Source organism: Lepus europaeus, chromosome 7 (assembly GCF_033115175.1).
Source record: "Lepus europaeus isolate LE1 chromosome 7, mLepTim1.pri, whole genome shotgun sequence".
NCBI lineage: Eukaryota > Metazoa > Chordata > Mammalia > Lagomorpha > Leporidae > Lepus > Lepus europaeus.
Genome location: NC_084833.1, coordinates 60,940,570 through 60,967,916, shown reverse-complemented (window position 1 = coordinate 60,967,916; position 27,347 = coordinate 60,940,570). Strand labels below are relative to the sequence as shown.

The following is a 27,347-nucleotide window of genomic DNA, read 5'->3' as shown; positions in this document are numbered from 1 at the left end:
TCAGGGTTGAAGAGGATGACACGGAGCAAGTCTGGGGCCTTGCTGAAGACCCCCAGCCAATTCCTACCCTCAGCCATAACGTCTCCTCTCTGAAACCCCTCCCACCACATCTTTGCTCCCGAGCTCATGGAACCTCTCAGGCATGCTATTTGTGGTGGGCTCCTGGCTTCCGTGCAGTGAAAGAGTTAAGAGCTTCCTTTATACTTATATCACTGGGAGTAGGGGAGATCCTTGGGGAGAAGCAAATCACATGGACACACGTCAATGGTCCCTGAAGATGCTAAAAAAAAAAAAAAAGAATAATTTGTCCTGCGGCTGCTCCTCCAGCTTGGGCTGTTGGCCACTGCACTGGCTGTGGGGACATGCTTGGATCAGGGCCAGGGCATGGCTCCAGCTGGCGATTCCTGATGCTGTGACGGGCACTGACCAGCACAGCCTGCTGCTCCTGAGGGCTTTTCTGCTCTTTGACATGAACTGTGAGGTCCGACTGAGTGTGGGCGAGGGGAGGTGAGGGAAACACTGGAGCTTATTGATGAGAGATGTGGGAAATAATGCCGGATCACCGTCTTCATTTAGCCACCCTATCGAGGTTATAGTTGGCATTTTCTACCCTCCGGAAGAGGAATTAGAGAGGCCAGACCGGACTGTTCCTGCAGCAGCTTTGTGGCATAGTGGGAACACTAGTGGAAGGTGAGGACGCTTCTGGACTGCCTGAACTGAGTTCCTCTGTGACCTTGGGACAATTGCCTTCCTTTGAGGTCTTTGTAGATACAGTGTTACATCCTAAGATTATCCTACTCTAGCGTTGAGAAGCCATTTTTGGAACAGGCCAGAGTAAATATTTTAGGCTTCAGATTTGCTCCATTCAACTGTGTCCCACAACAGAAGCCATAGACAGTATGAAAATAAATGGGAATAGTTGTGGTCTGATAAAACTTAGTTTACAAAAGCAGGTGGTGGGAAGAATTTGACTTTAGTTTGAATCCTGGGAATGAGTCCCAGCCAGCATTTATTTCTTATATCTGTGGCTTAAGCATAGACCTGGTGAAGCAGAGGTGTAGCCCTGTGAATTGCGTTTTTTGTGAGAGTCCCCTCCTGTGGCGGGGAAAGGGGATTGTAAGGCTGGAGGCAGAGAGAGAGTGAGTCATAGGTGACTTAGAAAAGTCACAAACTGCCCATATGAGAGTGAGCTTGGGTAATGAACGGCTCTGCAGATTTGTGTGAGTCCAAACTCATGCATGTGGGAAAGTTTAAAAGTAGGTGTGTGTGAAGTGTCGCAGTGATGGGCTGTTTGTGTAGGTTGTGTCGATGTGTGTCAGGGTATATCCCTTTACCCAGTGTGTGTGAGTGAATAAATGTGTGAATAAGAATGAATGTAGGAAAAAATGAATGTATGAAACTATACATCTGAATGGATGTGTGCGTGTGTGTGTGTGTTTGTGTATTTGTAGTTGGCGGAGCTGGAATTGATCCTAGGTAGGTCTAAATCTAAAGCCATATTATTTTGCCTATATTATGCTTTTATATGTCTGAGAAATTGCAGCATAAATAGGAGATTGGAAGGGAATGGGTAGAAAACCTGGAAAGATGGTATAGGTAATCAGTATAAAAAAATGGAACTTTTAGAAACTAATGCATGTTTTAACCCTAATAGTCTTGGTTTCAAATATCACATTTGGACCAATTGTCATTCATAAGCCAATGATGATTGCAATTTCATAGGTGAGCATTAGAAACAAGAAATGTATTTATGTAAGACTGATGCACTGCTCACTGCACCAAGCGGATATTAGAAATAAGAAATGGACCTTGCACTCAGTAGGTACTTAATGGCTGCTATTATACAACCAGGAAATATTAATAACAGAAGTTAGAGATTATGAATAACAAGAAAAGTGAGGCTAGATTGTGCAAGCGTGTTGTGGCAGACTTAGAAAAAGAAGCTTAAGAGGTATGTTGGGTTGTAAGCAAAATGGCAATGGTTGAAGATTAAGAGGGAGGTAAGTGGACCGTGCATGGACAAAAGGCTTAGCCTTGGGAAAGAGTAAGAGGGAAAATACAAATTTATATTACATTTGAATATAAGTAAATTTGTAGGTGGCAAGTGAATGTGGGGGAGGCTAAAGGATCATGAAATCACAATCACCTGATGATGGGAATGAGAGGAAGCAGGGCAGACCTGGATGGGCCTGGTCTGGGAAGCCAAATTCTATCCCTACCTTCTGCTGGCCAGGTGACCTCGGTGGGCTTCTACTTACATTCTCCAAGCTCTCCTCGAAACCCATCAGTAAAATGGGGCAGATGGCTACAGGTGCCTCAGGCTGCTTAATTGAGATAATGCATGTAAAGCCCTCAGCACAGCGCCCCTCCTCACTGCTCTCTGTTCTTCAGTGGTCTTGTTCCTTCCCCAATCATCTTAAAATAACAGGGAGTAATGGGAGGGAGGAAGGAAAAGGAGAGGGAGAGAGGGAGCAAGTGAGGCAGCAAAACTAAAATGCAAATGCACCATTTTCACATTACAAATCTTTTAGTGCCTCTTAATACAACAAATTCTCACCCCTCAGAGTAATACTGAAGCCCTCAATGAGTGGCCTCAGCTCACTTTCCAACATTCTTTTCTACTTTATCTCCTTTGCTGTTAACCCTGAATCATTACAATTTTCCTCCAAAACACATGTCCTGTTATATCTCTATGACTTCATTCAAGTAGTTACCCCATCACATTTCTTTACTTGGCAAATTCTCATTGTTCAAGGTTTAACTCAGGCTGGTACCTTTAAAAAATCTTTTCTGCACTCATGTGCCTGCACATAGTAGGTTTGTTACATTGATAGGCAGCTCAGTTTCCAGTTCCCTTTTGAGATGCACATCACAATCTGGTGGTCAAAGTGGAGATTGTGGTGTTTGCCGTTCACAGCCCTTGGCAGTTTGTTATGGTTTATAGCATTCAGAGAGGAAGGCCTCTTAGAGATGATGCAGTCAACCCTCTCCCTCTCCCTAACTTCAGTTTTTTGGTGATAAACAAAGACCCAGAGCAGGGAAGTAATTTTACTGAGATTGCATGGGTAGTGAACAAATGGAAAGTAAGTTTAACCCCCGTCTCCTGACTGCTCTGTTCAATGGAATATGATCTGTTCCCTCCTCCCCTACTCCAACCCATCCAGCTTTCTGGGAAGAGAGAAGAGGTGACTGCCAAATCCTACACACCAAGGCACAGGTGACCTGAACTGGGCATGGCAACTCCTAATTCCACTAGCACCAGCCACTCGTTCTTCATTCTGCTGGGCATCCCTGGCCTGGAAGACCAGCACACGTGGATCTCTCTCCCCTTCTTTCTTTCCTACCTTGTTGCCCTGCTTGGGAACAGCCTCCTTATCTTCATCATCACTACTGAACGCAGCCTCCATGAACCCATGTACCTCTTCCTCTGCATGCTCGCCGTGGCTGACCTCATCTTGTCCACTACCACTGTGCCCAAGGCCTTGGCCATATTCTGGTTCCATGCTGGGGCGATCTCCCTAGATGGCTGTGTCACCCAGATCTTCTTCATCCATGCTACTTTCATTGCTGAATCAGGGATTCTGTTGGCGATGGCGTTTGACCGCTATGTGGCCATCTGTGACCCACTGCACTATACCGCAGTGCTGAATCGTGCAGTGATTGTAAGGGTAGGCTCGGCTGTGGTCCTGAGGAGCTTCTGTGTGATACTCCCAGATGTGTTCCTGGTGAAGCGATTGCCTTTCTGCCGTAGCAATCTGCTGCCACATACCTACTGTGAGCACATGGCTGTTGCCAAGTTTGCTTGTGCTGATATTCGTGTCAATGTCTGGTATGGCTTGTCTGTCCTTCTCTCTACAGTAGTGCTAGATGCCTTGCTCATCTTAGTTTCCTACAGTCTCATCCTCAATGCAGTGTTCCACCTCCCCTCCCAAGGAGCTCGGCAAAAAGCTCTGAGCACGTGTGGCTCCCACCTTGGAGTCATTTCCATGTTCTACTTACCTGGCATTTTTACCATAATTACCCAGCGGTTTGGACACCATGTTCCTCTCCATACACACATCCTGCTGGCCAACGTCTGCATGTTGGCCCCTCCCATGCTGAATCCCGTCATTTATGGGGTCAAGACAAGACAGATTCGAGAGCGTGTGCTCAGTACTTGGTCTTCACAGTGGAAATGATGCCTAGTTTAATCAGGTGGTGGTGAGATGTTTACCAATATAGGGTTTCATGTTTTGTTTTGGGCTTACTTCACAGAGACTTATGGATTAAAAGTTCCACTGACTGTGAACAAAGTGACATGTCAGATTTCCATGACTTTGAGAAGGGTAGTGTTTAGGAAAAAGCATGAGCTTTTAGATCCAAATCATGTTTGACTCTTGGCTTTACTAATAATGATGTGTTTGACCGTGGGACAGGTCATCTCTCAAATACTTTTCTTAGCACATGCTTAGGGTAATAGAAAAAGACAGATATCAAAACCAAAGTAATCAATTTAAACCACGAGAAAAACTTTACCCACAATGAACTTATCTAGGGCATCACAGACTAAACAGAAATCTGTATTAATGTAATCATAGATACACGTTTGATATCATTTAAAATACATTTTGAGTTAGATATGGGCAGGTGCTATAATGCTTACATTCTGAGATTATATCCTTCTTGTACCTTAATCATAGGACTGTGATAGAACTGGAAGTAAACATGATCTTGAATTTACGTAAGAGTAAGCTGTGGACACATTTTTAATTTTTCTTCCCCATTCTTCTTTAAAATTTTGGTATAATAATTTCTGTCCCTCCTAATTCAATAGGAAGTTGAATAATCAAATATTAGGAAATTCAACAGAACTTATTTGAATTTTAAAGGACACTATCAATTAGTGCTGGTATAGTTATCATTTTTCAAGATCATTTTTATGTGAAAATAGGAGTGCACTCATGTGAGTGTCTATAAGTTTGGAAAAACTTGAGCTACCATGAAATCTGACTGGAAACCAAAGAGAATGTCATATTTGTAATGAATATCTCCAAGGATACCTTGATATGCCAAGGTATTCAGATTTTGAGAAATGAGATTAACTTTATATCAGAGTGATAGTCTTCTATCACCATAATTATCACTTATGCTGGTCAACCTCAATGCAGAAATACAAAGCAGAACTATCATGATAACCAACATTTTTAAAAAACATTTTCCCACGAACCTGACACATACAAGTCAATCAGTCTCCAGTACACCCTCATTTGCATCGGCATGAGTTCTCTGTATTCCTTCTCCAGTTTACCAGCAATGCACTGGTTAACTATGCTCATTTATCTTGACTTAGCTCTGTAATGTTGCCTGAGGATTCATGACCTGGGCCTGGGGCTCTTCTTTTTGTCTTTCCTCAACAGGACCAACTCTCTGTTCAGCATTCAGACAGACCATTACTCATAGTTAGGAATAGTTCATCAAGAAACTCTTTTCAAAGTCACTGACATCTTTGTTAGTATTAAAGTTTTTCATAAAATATTTTGCTAGTGGTCTAATGGCAATCTGAGATTCTATTTTAGATAAGAAACATCATGGTTAAGTATAGCCTACCTTAAAAGTGCTCAGAACACTGACATTAACCTATAGTTGGGCAAAATCATCTACTACAAAGCCTATTTTATAATAAAGTATTGCATATCTCATGTAGTTTATTGGCTACTGAGCATGAAGCATAGAATAGCTGTATGGGTATGTGTTTGCACCATTGTAAGGTTGAAAAATCCCAAGTGAAATTGTGAATTTGGGGCTGCTTGTGTACTTCTAGATATATGTCCCTCCCAAATATAGAACATACACACATATTCCCCAAAACATATAATATTCATATTCATTTTATATATGTAAGAGCAAAGAGATGATAGTCCTTATCAATAAAGGACTGTCATTTCTTTCTGTATGCACGCACATGTGTGCAGTAAAAATTTTTCTTTAAAGATTTATTTTTTGAAAGGCAGAGAGGGAGAGGAAGGTAGGAGGGGAGGGAGAGTGATCTCACATCCACTGGTTACCTCCACAAATGGCCACAACTGCCAAGTCTGGCCAGTCTAAAGCCAGGAGGCAGGAACTCCATCTGGGTTTCTCGTATGGGTGGCAGGAGCCCAGGTGCTTGGCCATCTTGTTTTCCAGGCATATTAGCAGGGAATTGGATTGAAAGTGGACCAGTATGAGGAAATTTTGAATTAAAATCACCAAGCATAAGAAAAGGCTAAAAGTGTTTGTAAATAGTCTAACATCAAATAGATAAAACAACACACCCAGAGGAGAAAACTATACCAATAGTTTTCTATTGAACACAATACTTACTAAATATTCTTTATCAGGAAGCAAAAATATAATAGCAAACTAATGTTGAATGCCATTTTATAGTTTGAAGTGAGATGAATGTAACAAACCTGAAATTGTCATTCGATATGTCTGAGAGCACTTGAAAAAGTTCAAGGAAAAATGTAAAGATGTCAGTACAAAAAAAAAAAATCCATGTTGAGATTTTGGTAATATGCATTTTCCATGTAGGATCAAGACTGTCAGGGGTGGGCATTCAGTGCAGTGGTTAAGAGCTCACTTGGGATGCCTGCATCCCATACTGGAATGTCTGGTTGAAGTCTTTTTAAAAAGATTTTGAGAGATAAAGTTACAGACAGAGCAAGAGATAGAGAAAGGTCTTTCATCAGCTGGTTGATTCCCACTGAAGCTGGGCAGATCTGAAGCAAGGAGTCAGGAGCTTCTTCTGGGTCTCCCATGTGGGTGCAGGTGCCCAAGCACTTGGGCCATCTTCTACTGCTTTACCAGGCCAGAAGCAGAGAGCTGGATCAGAAGAGCAGCAGCTGGGACACAAAGAGGTGCCCATATGGGATGCCGGCACTGCAGATGGAGGATTAGCCTACTACCCCACGGCGCACAGTCTTGCTTCCACTTCCAATCCAGCTTCCTGCTAAAGCACACCCTGAGAAGGCAGCAGATGATGGATCAAGGACTTTGGCCCCTGCCACCCATATGGGAGACCTGAATTGAATTCCAGATTCCTGACTTTGGCATGGCCCAGGACCAGCTGTTGCTGGCATTTGGGAAGTGAACCATGGATGGACGATCTCTCTCTCTGCTTTTCAAATAAAATGAAAGTAAATAAGACTGCCAGGTATTGTTGCTTTAGTGGGAACACATTTTGTAAGATTTCACAGAATCTCTAACAATGTTCATCATGATTTTAGAGGTTATATAATAGCCATATCCGATTTATATTTTATGTATATTCATGAAAAAATTTTTATAGTGTGAAACTGGAAGGAATTTAAATGACTTCAATGGAAAGGCTCTGTAAATTGTGTTGGAGAGTGTGTCAAAACAATGCCATAGGAAACAGTAAAGAGAATGGATGGCAATTACAAGAAATCCTAACACCGAGTCCTACAATGTTGACTGAGAAACACCACGAAACTAAAATGAAGCTACACATAAATAAGTTCTGTGCAATTCCATTTACATAGGATTCGAATAATGAAAACAAATCTATGCTATATATATGAGGCTAGTGATGACCTTTGTGGTGTGTGACTTGAAGGGAACTCATTCAGATCTTTGGGGGTGCTGGCAGTGTTCTGGATTTGGATTCTATTACAGAGGAGTATTCAGTTACAAGAAAATTTTTTTTAGCATACTGTGTATACTGTTCTGAATGTATATTTATGTCCATAAGAAACTTAACAGTACACATTAGATCACCAGGAAAGCTATGGCACTATTCAGGGTTCCTTTTTGGCATTCCTACTTCCTTTTAAATTTTCACAGATCTCTGGGGCTTTCAGAGTCTGTAGATAGGCAGGTATGGAAGATAAATATGCCTTGTAGACACAGTGTGGAATGTCCTTATCTGTCTGAAAGTTACACAGAGAGAGGGGGAGACAGAGAAGGATCTTCCATGTGCTGGTTCACTCCCCAAATGGCCACAATGGCCAGGGCTTGGCCAGGCTGAAGCCAGGATCTTCCTCCAGGTCTCCCACTCTGGTGCAGGAGCCCAAGCCCTTGGGCCATCCTCTGATGCTTTCCCAGGTGCATTAGCAGGGAGACAGCTCAGAAGTGGAACACCTAGGCCTGAAACTGGTGTGTATATGATATCCCAGCATCACAGGTGGTGGTTTAACATGCTATGCCACATGAGCACGTCTGTTTGATCAGCCTGTCAGTCACTCCTAGAAGTGTAGTTTGTATCATGACTGAAGTATGATGCTCTTCCATCATTTATCCAAGTGAGTTGTCCATCTGGATTCCAAGTATCCAGTCCTAAAACCATTTCCTAAGGGTCTGCTGTGTCCCTGGTGCTGGACTAGGCACAGGGGATGTAACAATCAAGCTCCAGGATCCATATCCTTCTCAGACACCTTTACAGGATTTAAGATCCTTTCTCTTCCTAAAGAAACCAACTCTACATGTAGCTGCTGCTCCCTGATGTTGGAGCTGTCTTTATAGAGGCCCGGAGAAAGCTGTGGGGTCTTCACCTCCAGGGCTTGGCACAGAGCAAGTACTTAACCTTCTTCTCCATTGGAACAGTTCCCAGGCAGTCAGGAGGCTGAGAGGGGATGTGGTCACATCGTAGCTCCCTGGGCAAGTGTGCTTCACATTAAGATGTGCCTGTAGTGCCAACTCCATTGTGACCAGGGTGTGGCTGGGAGAGCCCCATCAGGGAGGATGGTACATCTACAGAACACCAGAGCCACATGTTACAGCGACTCCCACTCCCAGGGACCAACACCAACCTCTCCCAGCCTCCTCTGCACCGTAGATGTCTCCCACGTGCAGTCCTTCACCAGGCTTGGACAATTTCCACAGGACCCCAGGGGGGACCAGCAGCACAGGATTCCAGGCTCTGTCCTTTACTCTGGGGGGAGGCTTTGGCAGAACCTACTAGCAGCCATCAGAGATCTGGGTCAGAGAGGCCAACAGTGCAGGTTAATACAGTGTGTGTATGTCCCTGCTGGTTGGGGGAGCAGTTCAAAGGCAGAGGGGTCTGAATCTAAGGGAGGGGGAAGAATAGGGAGAATGGTTTCTTCTATTGGAGTGGAAACCACCTCTGAGGGGACACTAGCAGAAATAGATTTTTTTTTTTAAGGTTTATTTATTTGAGCATCAGAGTTATACTGAGAGAGGAGAGGCAGAGAGGTCTTCCTTTCACTGATTTACTCCCCAAATGGCTGCAACGGCTAGAGCTGTGCCAATCTGGAGCCAGGATCTTCCTCCAGATCTCCCACATGGGTTCGGGGGCCCAAGGACTTGGGCCATCTTCTACTGCTTTCCCAGGCCATAGCGGAGAGCTGGACTGGCTGTGGGGCAGCCGGGTCTTGAACCAGCACCCATATGGGATGCCGGCATTTCAGGCCAGGGTGTTAACCTGCTGCACCACAGTGCCGGGCCCATGCTCCCTTACTTCTGACTTCAGAGTCTATGCCCCCCACACCCCTGCCATGTCTGCAGAGGCAGGGCCCTTCCCTCCCCAGGGATGCAGCACTAGACCCCCTCCACAGTCCCTGCTCTTCTCTCCCATTCCTAGACCCCTGGTCCTGAGGCACAGGCCTGAGCTGTAGATGCTTGTTCCAAGCTGTGTCCTACAAGTGTAGGACACTTGTTAGCAGCTAAGCCTGGGGCCTTAAATACTTCCTTTGTTTAAATTTCTTTTCCACACCTCTCTCCAACAACAAAACCTTCAAGCTCTGGGACTGGGGGCAGGATTCAGAGAGGAGGTGGTGTGGTTGCACAGAAAGGATATGGAACCCCCCCTTCCCCTTACCTTGGCTGATTTCATCCTTTATGGTAGAAGCTTCTGGAAGATAAACTGAGCCCTTTTTTCCCCAGTTCTCATAGCCTGAGCTGCTGACTTGGAACACAGGTAGACAGACACATCCCACCCTGTTCAAACTTCCATTCTCGTGACGATGTGGTCCCACTCACTGCAGACACGTCCCTTCTGCTATTCCTTAGTGGTGGCCGTATGTGGAAAAGCCAGAAAAACTTGCCCAAGAAAGGGGGAATTTCAGAGAGGAATGATAGCAAAGTTGGATGTCCCAGGAGGAGTAGAAGTGTTCCATTTTCCAGGAAGAACGCTGAGAGCTGAGGGCACCTGAGCCTTGACCCTCACTACAGGTGACATTCACTGGTCAACTAACAACATGGACAGAACCATCTCAGGTCTTTCAGAGGTCCAGAGAACTGTACCAGCTCCAAGAGAACTTTGTGTTTCAAACTCAGGAGTTCCCTCCATGTGAAGGGGCACCTGCCCTCGGGCAGTGACTGCAACCTCAAAATGCCTTCTATCACCACAGTGGCCACTTGGAAAGCGAGAGAGGAGACTCTTGACTGGTATCTTCTGCCCAAGACCAAATAATCCAGATGCAGAAGTGGGGAGGGCAGCCCAGGCAGGAAAACATGTGCAACATTAGATATCCAAGCATACTTCAAAGTTTGTAAAAAAATGGAGTTAAGATACATTTATTTTAGTGCAAAAATTGAAATCCATGCATAGCTTTTCATATGTATTTTCCATGAACATTTTGAAGGAATGTCGTATATCACTATTAATCAGAGTTGTCAAGTATTTCAGGTTTAAGGAGCAAGGGCAGAATGCAACACAACTGTTTTAGGAAGCTATTTTACAAACCATCCACGGTCTAATAGAGCTCTGATCTAAGATAATAATGAAGATGGAGAGGCTAAAACAGGATTTTTTTTTAAAGGTTTATTTACTTGAAGGGGAGAGAGTGAGCAAGCTTCTGTCTGCTGGTTCACTAACTAAATGGCCACAATGACTACAGCTGGGCCAGGCCAAAGCCAGGAGATTTAGCTGGGTCTCCCACACAGGTGCAGGGGCCCAAGGACTTGGCCCTCTTCCACTGCTTTCCCAGACACATTAGCTGGTAGCTGGATTGGAAGTGGAGAAACCAGGACTTGAACTGGTGCCTGCAGGCAGTGGCTTAACCTTCTACACTACAGTGCTGTCCCCTTGGACAGAACTTCAGCGACATAAAGGAGGTGGAAACTGTCTGGTTCAGGTGAGTTTGGGCTAAATCTGCAGTTTGCTTCACTGGAGGGAATTGGCAATCTACAGCAGAAATACCCACTTGATATTGGCTTTCAGTGACCTCCCACCCCTGCTAACACCTGCTTCCTGGGATCCCAACACCTCTGCAGAGGCAAAAATGACTCAAGCGTTCATGGGCAAAAGAGGCAGGGGACGCTGCAGGGAGGGGCCCCAATGGCACAAGGGTGTCCATGAAGAGTCCTCAGTAATTGGTGAGTCCAGACTATGCCATCTTCAGTGGACAGAGAGTGAGAGGAGCTCCATTTTTTCCATCATCATTGAAACCAGGATTGAAGAAGGGCCGCAGAGGTCCAGCAAAGTCACAGTCAGAGAAGGTGTAGATCAGGGACCCGTGGTCAGTGACATTGTAGAAGGAAACAGTGCTGGCCTCATAGTCCAGGAAGATCCCAACTTGGTGTGGAGGTACCCGAAGGTGGAGGGGGGTTGGGGAGCAGGTGCCAGCCTCATATTGTTTTACTTTCCACAGCCAAATCGTCCAGAAGCCTCTCTCAGTGCTGAGCACAAAATTCCCCTTCCTCTGCACCGAGGCTCTGCAGACTCCCAGGTCCCAGGCCCTCTTTCCCCTCACACTGACTTCCCAGTAATGCTTTCCAGAGGTGAAGTGCTGGGCACCGAGGACCATTGGATAATTATCGAATCTCTCTTCATTTTTTGGCACCTCCTGCCAGGTGTTTGCAAGCCTCACTTGTCTCAGATCCTCTGAGATGATGAGCTGTGGATTGGCCGTTTGTGGATCCAGAGTGACGTGTACTGCAGAAAGAGCACCACGGTCAGGCCTCGGGTGTGGGAAGTCCTAAGCCTGTGCCCGGAGCGAGGGGATCTGTGTAAATTCCAGGAGGAGGATGGGTGGCCGACCTCCTCAGGTGAGGAACTGGCTTCCAGCGAGCTCTGGCCTTGCCCTGGCCTTTGGAGGGATTGCCTTCTCTACTCCTGTCTCCCCCACCTGCCATCTCTCCTCCATGCTGCTGTCCATTCTCCTCCACACTTTCATCATTCCCATCTGCCCCACACCCACTACTCCCAGAGCTCGCCTCACCGCCACACGTCCTCAGCATCTTCTTTAGCCCCGGCACATGGCACACACTCCTCAGGTCTGGTGAGATGACTTTCAGCTCCTTCAGGCTCCAGGACTCACTCCTGGGGAAAGAGTTTCAGACTCGTCTTCCACTCCTATTACCTACCCTTTCCCCCTGCCCCAACCTTAATGCTATGGCTCCCTTGGTGGGGATTGTGATAGTTCAGTACAAAACTTACAACTGCCTCTGCGAAGTAGGAATGAGAGGCAAAAAATTCCAGGATTTATCCAGAAATTCCTGGTTATGAAAGCCTCTGCAGCATGTGTCTTTTCTCGGAGCCCAAGGTCACCACGTAAGCACATCTTATCTTACAGGCAAGGTGTCTGATACAGGCTGGATCACATCTATGGGAAGCCTCAAGGAGTCTGGCCATGCTGTAGGTCTGTCTTACAGCTCTTTCGAGGTGGTTTATAACTGGTATAACTGCTTCTAAAAAAGCAGACCCAGCAGGCTAGAGAAATTCCTAGCCTTTCCCCAGTTGTTGGGGATTTGCTGTGTGAAGATATTATAGCCCAAAACCTCTGGGAAACTTGGCAACTGAGCTATCCATTTGTTAGCCTTCTGAGACCAGAAAGTGCTTAATAGAGGATCTCCTTGAGAACCAGAGAGGCAAGCACGGGAAAGTTCAGGGCATGTTTTTCTAACTTTACCACCCTTCTCAGAGGCATATATGACTCCTATCGCCCCCTCTTCTAGTAAATAAAACCCCTCTTACCTTGCCAGCACAACTGCCACCTCCTAAGAAAAAAGACAGAGAGTAAGTTCACTGCCGAGACCTCAGTCCCATGGGTGATGTGATAGCAGCCTGTGGTGTCTGGGGCTCTGCTCTGCCTCACTGCTCTGGGCTGAGGCTCCGAAGAGGATTCTGACCAGCTTGAAGTATCAAGGACATGTGATGCTCCTGGGGTAACCAGAAACATGGCAGGGGTGTGAAAGATGACTCTGACTCAGAAACCAGATTAGAAAGACCATATTCTTGGAGGGAGGGCAAAGGAGGGAGGCGGCTGCAAGAGGGCAGATAGCCCATACAGTCTCAGGGAGAGAATGGTTGGGGTAAGAGGCCCAGAAACCATCCTAGTTCCCTGTGGGCTTGAGCTGTTTGGGAGGGAGGGCTGGTTGGTTAATGCTGTGCTGGTTACCGATTCCTGTGTATGAAATTGAATTACTCTAGAATGTCATGTTGCAGGGGTTGTGGGAGCCCTTACATGGGAACTGGCTGTGTTAAGGCCCACTCAAGAGTGTACTTGAAGCCTACTTGAAAGTTGGGTGGAAGAGAGCCTGCCAAGTCAAGCCAGAACAATCAGCCTTTTCACACTAAAAGGGAACGGTAAGAACATTAGAGCAGAAAGGACTTCTGGGAACATTTAATCCGCAGTTAGGCAAACACATTGGGTCCAGAAAAGGAAAATGACCTCACCTAGAGTAATGGAGAGACTCGGCAGCTAGTCTCAATGTTCCATTCATTGTTTTCAGTTCTATCACATTTATTAAAACTTTCCCCTGGGTAGACACTTATCTATGAGCTTTAGTGGATTTCATAATTTTTTAAAAGATTTATTTGAAAGACAGAATTGCAGAGAGAGGGAAGAGTAGAGAGATCTTCCATCTGCTGATTCATTTCCCAAATGGCTGGGACTTGGGTCATGCCAAAGTTAGAAGCTTAGAAGTCAAGGTCTCCCATGGACTTGTGTAGTTTCCCACTGCTTTCCCAGGTATATGAGCAGGAAGCTGGATCTGGAGCAGAGTAGCTGGGATTAGAACCAGTGCCCATATGGGATGCCAGTATCAGAGAGCGTGGTTTAACCTGCTGTGCCACAATGCCAGTTCCAATTTTGTCATTTAAGATATGTAAAAGTATAATATCTATTTAAAATATGAGAAACCCAGTGCTCAGAAAGGGTTTCAGAGTTGGTATGTGTTAGCATGAACACTGACCTGGGATGTCCACATCTGTTAATTGCTTGATGGACCACTCCTTCCTAATTCTGGGCTCTTCTATAGATTGAATGCAAACCATGTATGGGCCCAAATTCCAGTTTGTTTTAAATAAGAATACTACAGACACCAGGTTTGCCTTTGGGTTAATGGTAGCTACAGAGTTCTAGCTTTTTCTGCTTACTCTCTGGGCCTGACTCCCAGTCTCACCTGCAGCAGCTCCAGCGGCGAGCCCCACCTCCTCCGCTCTAGTTCTGAGATCAGCTCCTGTAGGGCCTGGCTCTGCTGGGCCAGGTCAGCCTCTGTTTCCCCTAGGGTTCTCAGTTGCTCCCTCTCTTCTGCCTCCAGCGCCTGCAGCTGCCTCTGTTCCTCTTCAGCCAGGAAGTTTTTCTGCTGCACAAACTCTGCATGAATCCTGGACTTGTGCATCTCAACCTTTGTCTTTGGTGTCCAGGGAAAGAGAGGGGGTTTCTGTGAAAATCTCCCAGGCTTTGGGGGTAGAAGTGTTGAAACCTATTTCTGTCACCTGGAGACTCAAGTGAATAGGCAGAAACACACACACACACACACACACACCCCTTGCTGAGGAGATAGGTGGGACTAAACAGGGAGTATGATTGGTGCTGGCATGTTGTCGTTGTCCTACACCCCAGCTGCATCAACCTCTAGTATCAGAGATGTTCCTCAACCTCTATTCCAATACGCAGTTATCACCCAGATCTGTCTTTGACTATCAGTCATATCTGATATTCAACCATTCCCAGTGGTTTCACAGAGACAGGCTCACAGTATTATTCCCAAGTCTTGGCAGAGGGTGACTTTGGGACATTCCCTGCTTGCCCTCTCCTGCTGGTAACTGGATGGTCAGCTCATGATGCAGGATGGCCCCCTATAACACCAAATCCTGACTTACCCCTCCCCACTCCCAGACCTCTCTTCCAGGAGCTGTTAGCCTCGAGTTCCTTTCACTCTTCGTACCTCCCCTGTACTAGCAAGTCACCAGTGGTGAACAGGCTTTACTTCTGCATTATGCTTTCGACCAGTGGCCTGGGCACAGTGATGCCACCACCTGGTCAGATTGGTTTTTCCATCTCAGGCCTGGATGGATCCCGGGGGTCTGCTTCTTGTAGCTCCTCTCATCTCCTTAAAGGTGTAGCGGTGGGGCTTTTCTCTTGGAATACCCCTGCTCCAGACACTGAGCAGGGTAGACTCTGGTTCTGATGCTGTCATACCCTGAGTCTGGGCTTGGAGGAGCAGGGATCCCTAGGGTGTATCTTGGCCCTCGAAGAACAATTGTTTAGTGATTCTCTTTGTTTCTGATTGGGAGTTCTCCTTTGAGCCTCTGTCTTTTTTTTTTTTTTTTCTCTATTTGGAGACTAAGAGGATGGCTGGTTCCCAGAGGGTGTGATATGGCAATTATTACTTCTCAGACATAGCTCAGGTTAAGGCTTTCTTGAAACTAGGATCCTGGACCTTGCCCAGCCTTCTGACCACCCCCCCCCCCCCCATCAAGAAGTGACTCTTGCCTTCCACTCTGCTCTCTTCATTGCAACATCTACTTCCAACTTCTCTGCCAACTCCTGCTGATGTCTTAGCTTTTCTAATGCCACCTGGAGCTTTTCCTGCCAAAAACAAAGTAACAGGTTAATCCCGACCAGACCAAGAAGTAGGGTGGGGTGGCTTGGGGTAGGGGATGAACATTCTTGTTCTTCAATAAAGCCTGAGTGCAGAGAAAGAGGGAGGACCAGGGTCTGATTAGGGTAGGCATTTGGTGGATAGGCAGACTTTGGAAAAAGCCCAAATCATGCATCTTACAAAAAAGAACTACTGGTGTGGCAGGATAGGGGCATTTCTCACACCTAATTTATCAGGAGTCCACAAGGAAATATGAACTTCATAGCATTTGCACAGAGTGTACCCACTGCTCTAATGAGAAGGTTGTGATTAGACTGGACATGAAAGGAGGAAAGTACCCCTTTTTCCCCAACCTATGAACTCCAGAGGTAACAAAACTCACCCAGCCCCTCTCCTTTGGATCTGTCCATGTCTCTGTGAAGGCCTCACCTGGTACCCTTGAGCAGCTGCGTCAATAGGGACTGTGTGGTGCTCACGGTGTTTCTGGTATCGGGCACACACCCAGCAGAGGATTTGCCCATCTTCCTCACAGAACAGGTGAAGTTTCTCTCCATGCACTGTGCATCGCTGCCCTTGTGGCTCATCCTTGGCAGCCTGGCAGTTTTGTTTAAGGTTGTCCACCACGTTGGCTAGATGTCGATTGGGCCGGAGGTTCCTGAGCAGAAAGCGCTCCCGGCACACAGGACAGATACCACCCCCATCTTTCCCAACCTCAGAGATACATTCCTGGCAGAAGCTGTGACCGCATTCAATGCTCACGGGCTCCACCATGGGATCTAGGCAGATGGCACATGTGACCTCCTCCCACATCATTGCCAGGGGCGTTGCAGAAGCCATGGGAGTGACAGTCCTGTTCTTGTCGGGCAGCACTGTGCAGACCTTGGGGTGCTCTGGTGGGGGAAGAAGAAACAGAACAGAGAAGATGAGATCTGCGTGACAGAAACACAATAATGCAAAGGAAAACAAGATGAGCTGGGGGTGCCAAGCATGAGAAGACAAGAACATCAACCCAAACAGCAGGAGCCTCTCCTCCACAGTCTGGCCCAGTGATCCTGTTGGAAGAAGGAAGACAGAGTCCTCCAATGAGGAGAAAATGGGGGAGGGACTGAGATAAGTCTGCTGACAATTCTACTTCATCATGTCCATCCTTGCTTACATTCTCAGAGTCTACGTTGGAAGAGGTAATCATAGTATGAGCAGTCATTTACCAGGTGCTTTCTATGTGTCAGAGAGGAGCTATGTGCTTTGTATAATATCTTCATTACTCTTCAATATAATGGCAAGAATCTCTCTCTGTTTTACTCCCATATATATGAAATGCATAAAAATTCATGGGGGTGGCACTGTAGCATAGTGGGTAAAGCTGCCACCTGCAATCCATATAGGCGCTAGTTCAAGTACCAGCTGTTCCACTTCTGATCCAGCTCTCTGCTATGGCCTGGGAAAGCAGAAAGCCCAAGTCATTGGGCCCCTGCACCCACATGGGAGACCTGGAAGAAACAGTAGATCCCTGGCTTCCGATGAGCTCAGCTCCACCATTGCAGCCTTTGGGGAGTGAACCAGCAGATGGAAGAGCACGCAGTCTTTTGCTCTGCCTCTGTAACTGTGCCTTTCATATAAAACAAAATCTTAAAAAATTCATAAGGGGTCTTCAAAAAGTTCACAAAAAATGTATACTACGAATGGGTGCATGGATTTCCATTTTTTTGCACCAAAAGTAAATTCCATTTCCATTAACTTTGAAATATTCTGCTACAGATGAGAATATGTCTGTGCACTTCCTCTAGGGCAAAGAATCTTGAACCTAAATAAGTTTCTAATTGAACACCCTAAACAGCCTGCCCTTTCCCTTTCTAGCAGGAGATTGGGGACCAGCCTAATAGAGTGAGGAACCTTCCACAGGGGGCTCCTCTGGGCACCCAGCGTCACCCTTTCCCTTGGCCCAGCTCAGGTACCTGCACTACAGCAGCCTGAGCTCCACCCATCCCTGTGGCTTACAAGTCACACTCAGCCCAGCCTCCTCTCAGGCAGACCGGCCAGTGCTGGAAGAATGGCTGGGCTTGGGTTGAACGAGTCGGGGCCAGTGGGGCTGAAGGCTCTAGGGTTAGTGAGTAGTTGGAAGAGAGAATCAGGGGCAGGGGAGAGAGAGAGACCCTCCCTCCCAGGCAAGAAGGGGTACTGTGGTCCTGCCGGGCTCACTCACCTGATCAGGCGATTCAACAGCTCTCTATTTCACTTTCAGTTTCCTCTAAGAGGCCAGTCTGAACGGAAAAGGGAGGAGAGTGGGAGGAGAAAGGGGAGGGGCCCCAGGGAGGAGGATGAGGGAGGGGTGGTGGGAGGGACAGGGCAGAGACTGGGCGGGGTCAGGGCGGAGGCAGGGCATGTAGGGGAGAAGGAGCAGGGCAGAGAAAGAAAGTGCGAAGAGGGAAGACAGAGCCAAGCCGGGGGAGTTGTCACAGCCCAGCTAAACCTCAGCAGCGTGTCATCTGGGCGTTCACTCCCCCTTCTGTCCTTGTCATCTAGCTTAGTGAAAAATCGATGCTTTGACACCGGCCATCGCCTCGCACCTGAATGCTATGTGCACCTCCGGGAGCTGCTATTCAGGAGGTCTGGATGCAAACGATGCCTGGCTCTCTCCTTCGCAGGCCTCCACCACCTGCGTCCTGACAGCCGAAACGGTTGCTTCCCACCGAACTCGTGTTTCTGGTGACCTCCAGGGGTGGGAGATTTATTCCTCAGGACTCTGAGGCAGATATCACATGGGGCAGTGGTAGGAAGGGAGCTGACATTTTATTGAGCACCAGCTGGGTTCTTGTCATTGAGCTAAGGATATTTTCAGGTTATCTTAAATATCAAAAATAAAAATGATATAAACAAATTTCATGTAACTCATCTACAGATTTAGGAACCTAGTGATACTTCTCATCCTTCTCTCCCTCCTTCCTCTTATTCCCTCAATTTTTAGGATGATCTTTCAGTTTACTGTATAACCCATGAGATTAACTTTTTACTTAGTGTAAGGTTAAATAGAAAAAAACACTATTCAACAATATGTTATTTTTAATCATGTTAAGATACATGGGACATTTACCATCTTAACCATTTTCAGTTTGCCATTGAATGTCAAGGAGTACATTCACCTTGTTGTGGCACCATCATCGCCATCTGCTCCAGAACATTTTCATCATTCCAGACTGAAATTCTGTACCCAGACAATAACTCACTATTTCCTTTCTCCCAGCCCCTGGCAGTCACCATTCTGTTTTCTCTCTCTATGAATTTGACTACTCTAGGTGCCTCGTATAAGTGGAATCAGCTTTAGAATTTGTACCTTCATGGCTGGCTTATTTCGTTAATACAACGTCCTCAAGGTTCATCCATGTTGTATCACATGTCAGGAGTTCCTTCCTTTTTAAGACTGAACAACATCCCATTGTATGTACATTTTATTTATCCATTTGTCTGATGTTGGATACTTGGGTTCCTCTTACCTTTTGGCTGTTGTGAATAATGTTGCTATGTCAGGTTGTATTATGTAAGTCACACAATAATTTGGTGAATTAAGGGTCATTATGGCTTATTGAGGGGGAGGGGTGCTGAGGCTGAATGGATGAAGCAGCTTGCTTGAGGTGACATTGAAAGCATTGATACATGTTTGTGGGAGGTGGAGGAAGACCCTCATTTTAGGGACAGTATAGAGATAACAGATTGCAGCTCCTGTTTGAACAAATGCAGCAAACAGCTAATAGGGGCATGGTCAGAAACTGCAAAAGAGAAAAAAGGAAGGGTGATAAGGCCAGGAAAGTTCCCAATCCTAACTCAGAATTTTTGGTCCCTTATAACTTAAAGTAAAAATACCAGTTGAACTTTCCTTGGTATTTATTATAGACTTAGGAAACCTAAAAATACTTTATACTGTGAAATTTCCAGTGGTTTTTCAGAACTTATATTCAGTGAAAGGCTATCAAGTGACATTTAATGGTCAGACGGTGCCACTGTACTCAGATTTGACTCAACAGTCCCAGAAAACAGAATGGAAACAGTTTAAAAAATCTAAAGCAAGAAGAGGGGCTAGCACTGTGGTGTAGTAGGCTAAGCCTCTGCCTGAGGTGATGGCATCCCATACGGGCACTGGTTCGTGTCCTAGCAACTCTTCTTCTGATCCAGCTCTCTGCTATGGTATGGGAAAACAGTAGAAGATGACCCAAGTCCTTGGGTCCCTGCACCCACGTGGGAGACCTGGAAGAAGCTCCTGGCTTCAGATTGCACAGCTCGAGCTAGCCATTTTGGGAGTGAACCAGAGGATGGAAGACCTTTCTGTCTGTCCCTCCCTCCTACCCTCCCTCTCTCTCTGTAACTCTACCTCTCAAAATCTTTTTTTTTTTTTTTTTTTTTATTTTTTTTTATTTTTGACAGGCAGAGTGGACAGTGAGAGAGAGAGACAGAGAGAAAGGTCTTCCTTTGCCGTTGGTTCACCCTCTAATGGCCGCCGCGGTAGCGCGCTGCGGCCGGCGCACCGCACTGTTCCGATGGCAGGAGCCAGGTGCTTATCCTGGTCTCCCATGGGGTGCAGAGCCCAAACACTTGGGCCATCCTCCACTGCACTCCCTGGCCACAGCAGAGAGCTGGCCTGGAAGAGGGGCAACCGGGACAGGATCGGTGCCCCAACTGGGACTAGAACCCAGTGTGCCGGCGCCGCAAGGCGGAGGATTAGCCTGTTCAAAATCTTTTTTAAAAAAGCAAGTGAAAATAGACCTGTATCAGAGTTTTTAAGACTCTCAGAAAACAACTCTGGGTGATAGGTATTGTAGCATAGTGGGTTAAGTCGCTGCTTTGGATGCTCACATCCCTCATTAGAGTGCCTGGTCGAGTCCCACTACTAATCAGCACTTCTGATCCAGTTTCTTGCTAATGTGGTACTGGATGAAAGTCCAAATACTCAGATTCCTACCACCCATGTGGGAGACCCGATGGAGTTCTTGGCTCCTGGCCTTGCCTTGGCTAGGGTATCGTGGGCATTCGGGCAATGAAACAGTAGACAGAAGTTCTTTGTCACTATGCCTTTCAAATAAATAAATCTTAAGGAAAAACTCTGATTCATATTGCTGAAGACCCTGTATTGTTTCCTGCAGGCATTGAGTAGCTACTGACAGGAGGGGTAGTAAAGACATAGGTTTCATAATAAGGCAGGTGTACCATCATTGCTGACACTGCTACTTACAAGCTATTTGCCTATTCATTTTCCTTATCTATTAGAGATTTTAATGCATACTCTACAAGGTTATTTTGGTGTATGTCTAATAATGTGCACATAGATCATTAACACAACACACGCATAACTGTTGCAGAAAATTACCAAGGTAGGAACTGTAAGACCAGATTTGCCACTTATTGCCTTCACTGACTGACAGTACTTTTGTACTTCAGATTTCTTTTCGGGGTAAGTGACCCAAATCTTTACTTCTAAAGGTTCCTGCCTAACACATTGGCTATTGTCACTGGACCATAAGAATGAGGAATCTCTCCAATGTATACTTTGGGTTTTAGGAATAGTCCTCATTGTCCCTGTTGGGTACCAACAACCCAAGTTCTCCTTGGTAACAGGAATAAGTCAGTTCCTGCTAATGGAGAAATATCCTCTGCTTATTTCCTTAGTGGCTTAAGAACCCCAGAGAGCCAAGAGGTAGTTACAAATGTCAGATTCCTTTCCCTAGTGGAAAGGGTTCTCCCTTCCTAGGGTTGAGTAGAAACTGGCTGAACCCTGTGTTGGGGAATGGAAAGGAAATGTCCTGTAAATGAGTTTTATAGTAACAGGAGCCATCTCTACCTCCCCACCGATTCTCTAAAGAGCATGTTTATAATAGGTATGAAAAAAGGGTTAGCATATATTGCTTGCTGATTAGAAATTCATACCAGAACTTATGGTATAATCACTCAATCTCAGAGGGTGGTGTCTAATCCCACCCCTGCAGCAGTAATGAAATATCCTGGACTGGGTAATTGATAAACAGAAATTTAGTGCTCACAGTTCTGGAGTTGGGAAATCCAGATCAAGGTGTTTGCAGATTTGGTATCTGGTGAGGACTTTCTTCTTCAAGGGTGACTCCTCAGTGTGTCCTACATGTTACATAAGCAGAGGAGCTTCCGCAGGCCTCTTTTATAAGGGCATGGATCCCAAGGCCCCACCTCTATCACCATGGGGATTGGGTTTAATGTATGAAGTAGGAAGGGGTGCAAAAACATTCAGACCACAGCAGGTGGAGATTCCAAATCCCTGCCATACCTGAACCTCCAGCAGTGTATCCCACAGTTCTACTGGCCAGGTGCTTCTCTGGCTGACAGAGTACCTGTAAGGTGAGTGAATGCCATAGGGCAATGCAATTCACAGAATTCTTTTATTATCAGATCAGTTCTTTGGTTGCAAGTGATAGTGTTAGAATACCTCGATAGTGTAAGTTTAAAAGGGAGGTGGTGCTGGCAGAAGCAATGTCAGAGGGAAAACAAGTCTGTCTCTGGAGTATTACCTATTTTGTGGGGACACATTGTTCTTGGCTCAATATAACTAACAGGCCACTAGGATACTGTGCAGACCTCCTTAGAAACAGTGAAAAATCAGAGTCAGAGTTGACTGTTTATGTACAAGTGCCATAGCAACACAGAGGCTCTGCCTGAGCCCCACTGCCTGAATTTCCCCTAAGGCTAACCTGTTTACTACTATGGATGTGGGCACCTGTAGGGCATACCCATTGAACAGGCAACCAGTGGCTAGGACTGAGGCTGGTCAACAACCACAGGATGGCTCACCTTGTCTACTTGATCATTGAGCGCCTTCTTTGTTATTGGATACCCTTTGGTAAGGTTCATGTAGAAACAAATATTTTCACACTCTGAACATTTTCCTAGAAGTTCTATATTACCTGACAGTATATGTAAATGAATTAATTGCATACCTGAGCTAATCTACATAACTAAATTTTTCTTGCAAGCAAAATGGACAAAAATTTGCTTGGGAAATAGCTCTGTGACATAGCTGGTTAAGCCTCTGCCTGTAGTGCTGGCATCCCTCCCCCCCCAGTTAGAGTCCTGGCTGCTCCACTTCTGATCCAGCTCCCTGCTAATGCACCTGGGAAAGAAGCAGAAGATAGCCTAAGTATGTGAGTCCCTGCACCCATGTGGGAGACTCAGATGAAACTCAGGCTTTTGGCTTTGGCCTGGCCCAACTGTGGCTGTTGTGGCCATTTGGGGAGTGAATCAGTGGATGGAAGACTCCTCTCTGCCTCTCCCTATCTGTAATTCTGCCTTTCAAATAGATCTTTTTTTTTTTTTTTTGGTTATTTTACTTTAGCAAATATATATTGTTTTCATTTATTAAACTTTTATTTAATGAATATAAATTTCCAAAGTACAGCTTATGGGTTACAATGGCTTCCCCCCTCCCATAACTTCCCTCCCGCCCGCAACCCTCCCCTTTCCCGCAACCCTCCCCTTTCCCGCTCCCTCTCCCCTTCCATTCACATTTTCAATTCTCTTTATATACAGAAGATCAGTTTAGTATATATTAGGTAAAGATTTCAACAGTGTGCCCCATATAGCAACACAAAGTGAAAAAACTACCATTGGAGTACTAGTTGTAGCATTAAATAACAGTGTACAGCACATTAAAGACAGAGATCCTACATAATATTTTTTTAAAATTAATTAATTTTCTATGCCATTTCCAATTTAACACCAGGTTGTTTTTTTTTCATTTCCAATTATCTGTATATACAGAAGATCAATTTAGTATATAATTAGTAAAGACCTCATCAGTTTTTTTTATTTTTTTAATTTTTAAAAAATTTTTTATTTAGTGAATATAAATTTCCAAAGTACAGCTCATGGATTACAAAGGCTTCCCTCCCCCCAACAACTTCCCCCCCACCCGCAACCCTCCCCCCTCCCACTCGCTATCCCCTTCCATTCCCATCAAGATTCGTTTTCAATTCTCTTTATAGAAAATCAGTTTAGTATATATATAGATTTCAACAGTTTGTCCTCCCATAGCAACACAAAGTGAAAAAATACTGTTGGAGTACTAGTTATAGCATTAAATAACACTGTACATCACATTAATGACCGAGATTCTGCAAGATATTTTTTTAAAAAAAGATTATTTTTCTATGTAATTTCCAATTTAAAACCAAGGGTTTTTTTTTTTTTCATTTTCAATTATCTTTATATACAGAAGATCGCTTCAGTATATACTAAGCAAAGATTTCATCAGTTTGCACTCACACATAACCACAAAGTGTAAAAATACTGTTTCAGTACTGGCTATATCATTACTTCACCTTTGACAACCTATTGAGGACAGGTCCCACATGGGACGCAAGTACACAGTGACTCCTGATGTTGATTTAACAATTTAACACTCTTGTTTATGGCATCAGTAATCTCCCTAGGCTCTAGCCATGAGTTGCCGAGGCTATGGAAGCCTTTAGGGTTTGCCGACTTCGATCCTATTCCGACAAGGCCATAGTCAAAGTGGAAGTTCTCTCCTCCCTTCAGAGAAAGGTACCTCCTACTTTGATGGCTCCGGTTCTTTCCACTGGGATCACACTCGCTGAGATCCTTCATTTAGGTCTTCTTCTTCTTCATCTTTTTTTTTTTTTTCCCCAGCGTGTCTTGGCTTTCCATGCCTAAAATACTCTCATAGGCTCTTCAGCCAGATCCAATTGCCTTAAGGGCTGATTCTGAGGCCAGAGTGCTATTTAGGACATCTGTCATTCTATGAGTCTGCTGTGTCTCCCCCTTCCCATGTTGGATCCTTCTCTCCCTTTTTTTTATCAGTTAGTATTAGCAGACATTAATCTTGTTTGTATGATTCCTTTGACTCTTAGGCCTATCAGTGTGATCAGTTGTGAACTGAAATTGATCACCTGGGCTGGTGAGATGGCATTGGTACATGCCACCTTGACGGGATTGTATCGGAATCCCCTGGAACTTTTCTAACTTCATCATTTGGGGCAAATCCAATTGAGCATGTCCCCTATTATACATCTCCTCCCTCTCCTTTTCTCATTCTTATATTTAACCGGGATTGCTTTTCAGTTAAGATTTAGACACCTCAGAATTATTGTGTGTTAATTACAAAGTTTAAAAGAAATACTAAAATGGATAAAGTGTTACATTGTACATCAACAGTCAGCACCATAGCTGATCAAGTCACTATTTCTCATAGTGTCCATTACACTTCCACAGGTTACCCTTTGGTGCTCAGTTAGTTGTCGCCGATCAGGGAAAACAAATTATATTTGTTTCTTTGGGACTGGCTTAATTCACTTAGCATGATGCTTTCCAGATTGCTCCATTTTGTTGCAAATGACTGGGTTTCATTGTTTTTGACCGCTGTATAGTATTCCATAGAGTACATGTCCCATAGTTTCTTTATCCAGTCTATTGTTGATGGACATTTGGGTTGGTTCCAGGTCTTAGCTATTGTGAATTGAGCTGCAATAAACATTAATGTGCAGATGGCTTTTTTGTTTGCCAATTTAATTTCTTTTGGGTAAATTCCAAGGAGAAGACCTCATCAGTTTGTAACCACACAGAAACACAAAGTATAAAAATACTGTTTCTGTACTAGTTATAGCATCACTTCACATTAGACAACACATTAAGGACAGATCCCACATGGGGTGTAAGTACACAGTGACTCCTGTTGCTGACTTAACAATTTGACACTCCTGTTCATGGCGTCAGTAATCTCCCTAGGCTCTATTCATGAGTTGTCAGGGCTATGGAAGCCTTTAGAATTCGCTGACTTTGATCTTATTCCGATAGGATCATAGTCAAAGTGGAAGTTCTCTCCTCCCTTCGGAAAAAGGTACCTCCTTCTTTGATGGCCCTGTTCTTTCCACTGGGATCTCACTCACAGAGATCTTTCATTTAGGTCTTCTTTTTTTTTCCCATGGTATCTTGGCTTTCCATGCCTACAATACTCTCATGGGCTCTTCAGCCAGATCCGAATGCCTTAAGGGCATTTATTTATTTTTTTGACAGGCAGAGTTAGAGAGAGACAGACAGAGAGAAAGGTCTTCCTTTTTCCATTGGTTCACCCCCTAAGTGGCTGCTACGGCCGGCACATTGTGGCTGTTGTGCTGCGCTGATCTGAAGCCAGGAGCCAGGTGCTTTCTCCTGGTCTCCCATGCGGGTGCTGGGCCCAAGGACCTGGGCCATCCTCCACTGCCTTCCCGGGTCACAGCAGAGAGCTGGACTGGAAGAGGAGCAACTGGGACAGAATCTGGCGCCCCGACTGGGACTAGAACCTGGTGTGCTGGTGCCGCAGGCGGAGGATTAGCCTATTGAGCAGCGGTGCCGGCCATTGATAAGGTTTTAATTCACTACTTTCAGGGTGATCTGTGTGGATACAGCTTGTGCACCATATCATATTCTGTTGAACCCTTTTCTTAGCACTTAGTAGTACTGGGTTACCATTTTATATGTATACTTTGGGGTTTGGTCAAAACATTACACTACAGGGCATGGGATCAAGATTTCTAAAAAGCCAGTATGGACCAAATGACAAACAATGCAGACTTAGCTCACCATGTGGTAAGTACTGACCAATGAGAAGTGGGAGACAGCAGAGGCACACAATCCCTGCTTTCTCTTTTAAAGGCTCTTTCAGGCACCTGCTTTGTGGTATAAGTTGGTTAAGCCACCGTCTGGGACACTAGCATTCCACATGAGTTCCAGTTCTTGTCCTGGCTGCTCTACTTCCGACCTACCTCCCTACTAATGTGCTTTGAAAAGCAGAAGCTGGCCCAAGGGCTTGGGCCCCTGCCACCCTCATGGGAGACCTGGAAGAAGCTTATGGACCCAATTTTGTCCTGGCCATTGTGGCCATTTGGTGAATGAGCCAACAAATGGAAGTTGTCTCTAATTTTGCCTTTCAAGTAAATCCTTAAAAACAGAAGATTGTTTCAAGGTGTACTTTCCCCTTTCAATCCTGATGAACAAATCTGCTTGCTGCTGGATTTTCTGTATCTTCCTGACACTCATAAATTCCTATCCAGAGTAATAAGGTATCACATCACATTGTTTTGCCTTTTTCCTTGCCTTACTTCCCTTTATCCCAATTGTCTTCTTTAAAAATTAATGTGTTATGGGGGAGAAAAAAGCCACTATAATCCAAAAGCTGTACTTTGGAAATTTATATTTATTTTTTGCTTGCAAGTCTAATAAATAACATGAATATGGCTAAAAAAACTAATATGTGTATGCATGTGTGCATGTATAAAAAAGGGAGAGAAGGGGAGAGAGAGAAAATGCTCCTATCAGCTGGTTCACTCCCCAAACAACCACAATGGCAAGGAGGGAGAGAGGGTGGGCAGAGCCAGGAGCCAGGAACTCAATTCAGGTCTCTCACATGGACAGTAAGGAACCCAGCACTGAAGCCATCACTGCCATCTCCCAGGGTTTGCACTAGCAGGAAGCTGGAGTCAAGACAAAACCCATGTAGTCTATCATGGAACACAGGCAGAATTCCAACCATTATCTAGCTATTGGGCCAAATGCCTTCCCCCATTATTGCTTTC

The 27,347-nt window shown here is 45.2% G+C and overlaps 2 protein-coding genes across 2 annotated transcripts; one reads left to right on the top strand and one right to left on the bottom strand.

Moving 5' to 3' along the window:
* The first annotated feature begins 3,233 nt into the window (after positions 1-3,233).
* Positions 3,234-4,178, top strand: LOC133764557 (olfactory receptor 52B4-like). The gene has a single exon (XM_062198230.1). The coding sequence runs from the start codon at positions 3,234-3,236 to the stop codon at positions 4,176-4,178; it is 945 nt and encodes a 314-aa protein (XP_062054214.1).
* A 6,167-nt stretch (positions 4,179-10,345) lies between these two features.
* TRIM21 (tripartite motif containing 21) lies at positions 10,346-18,035 on the bottom strand. The gene is made up of 7 exons (XM_062196604.1): positions 17,972-18,035; positions 16,198-16,658; positions 15,654-15,755; positions 14,344-14,568; positions 12,914-12,936; positions 12,159-12,259; positions 10,346-11,872 (listed from the first exon to the last, which is right to left on the bottom strand). The coding sequence occupies exons 2-7, from the start codon at positions 16,603-16,605 to the stop codon at positions 11,325-11,327; spliced, it is 1,407 nt and encodes a 468-aa protein (XP_062052588.1). The 5' UTR covers positions 16,606-16,658; positions 17,972-18,035; the 3' UTR covers positions 10,346-11,324.
* Between the last annotated feature and the right edge of the window lie 9,312 nt (positions 18,036-27,347).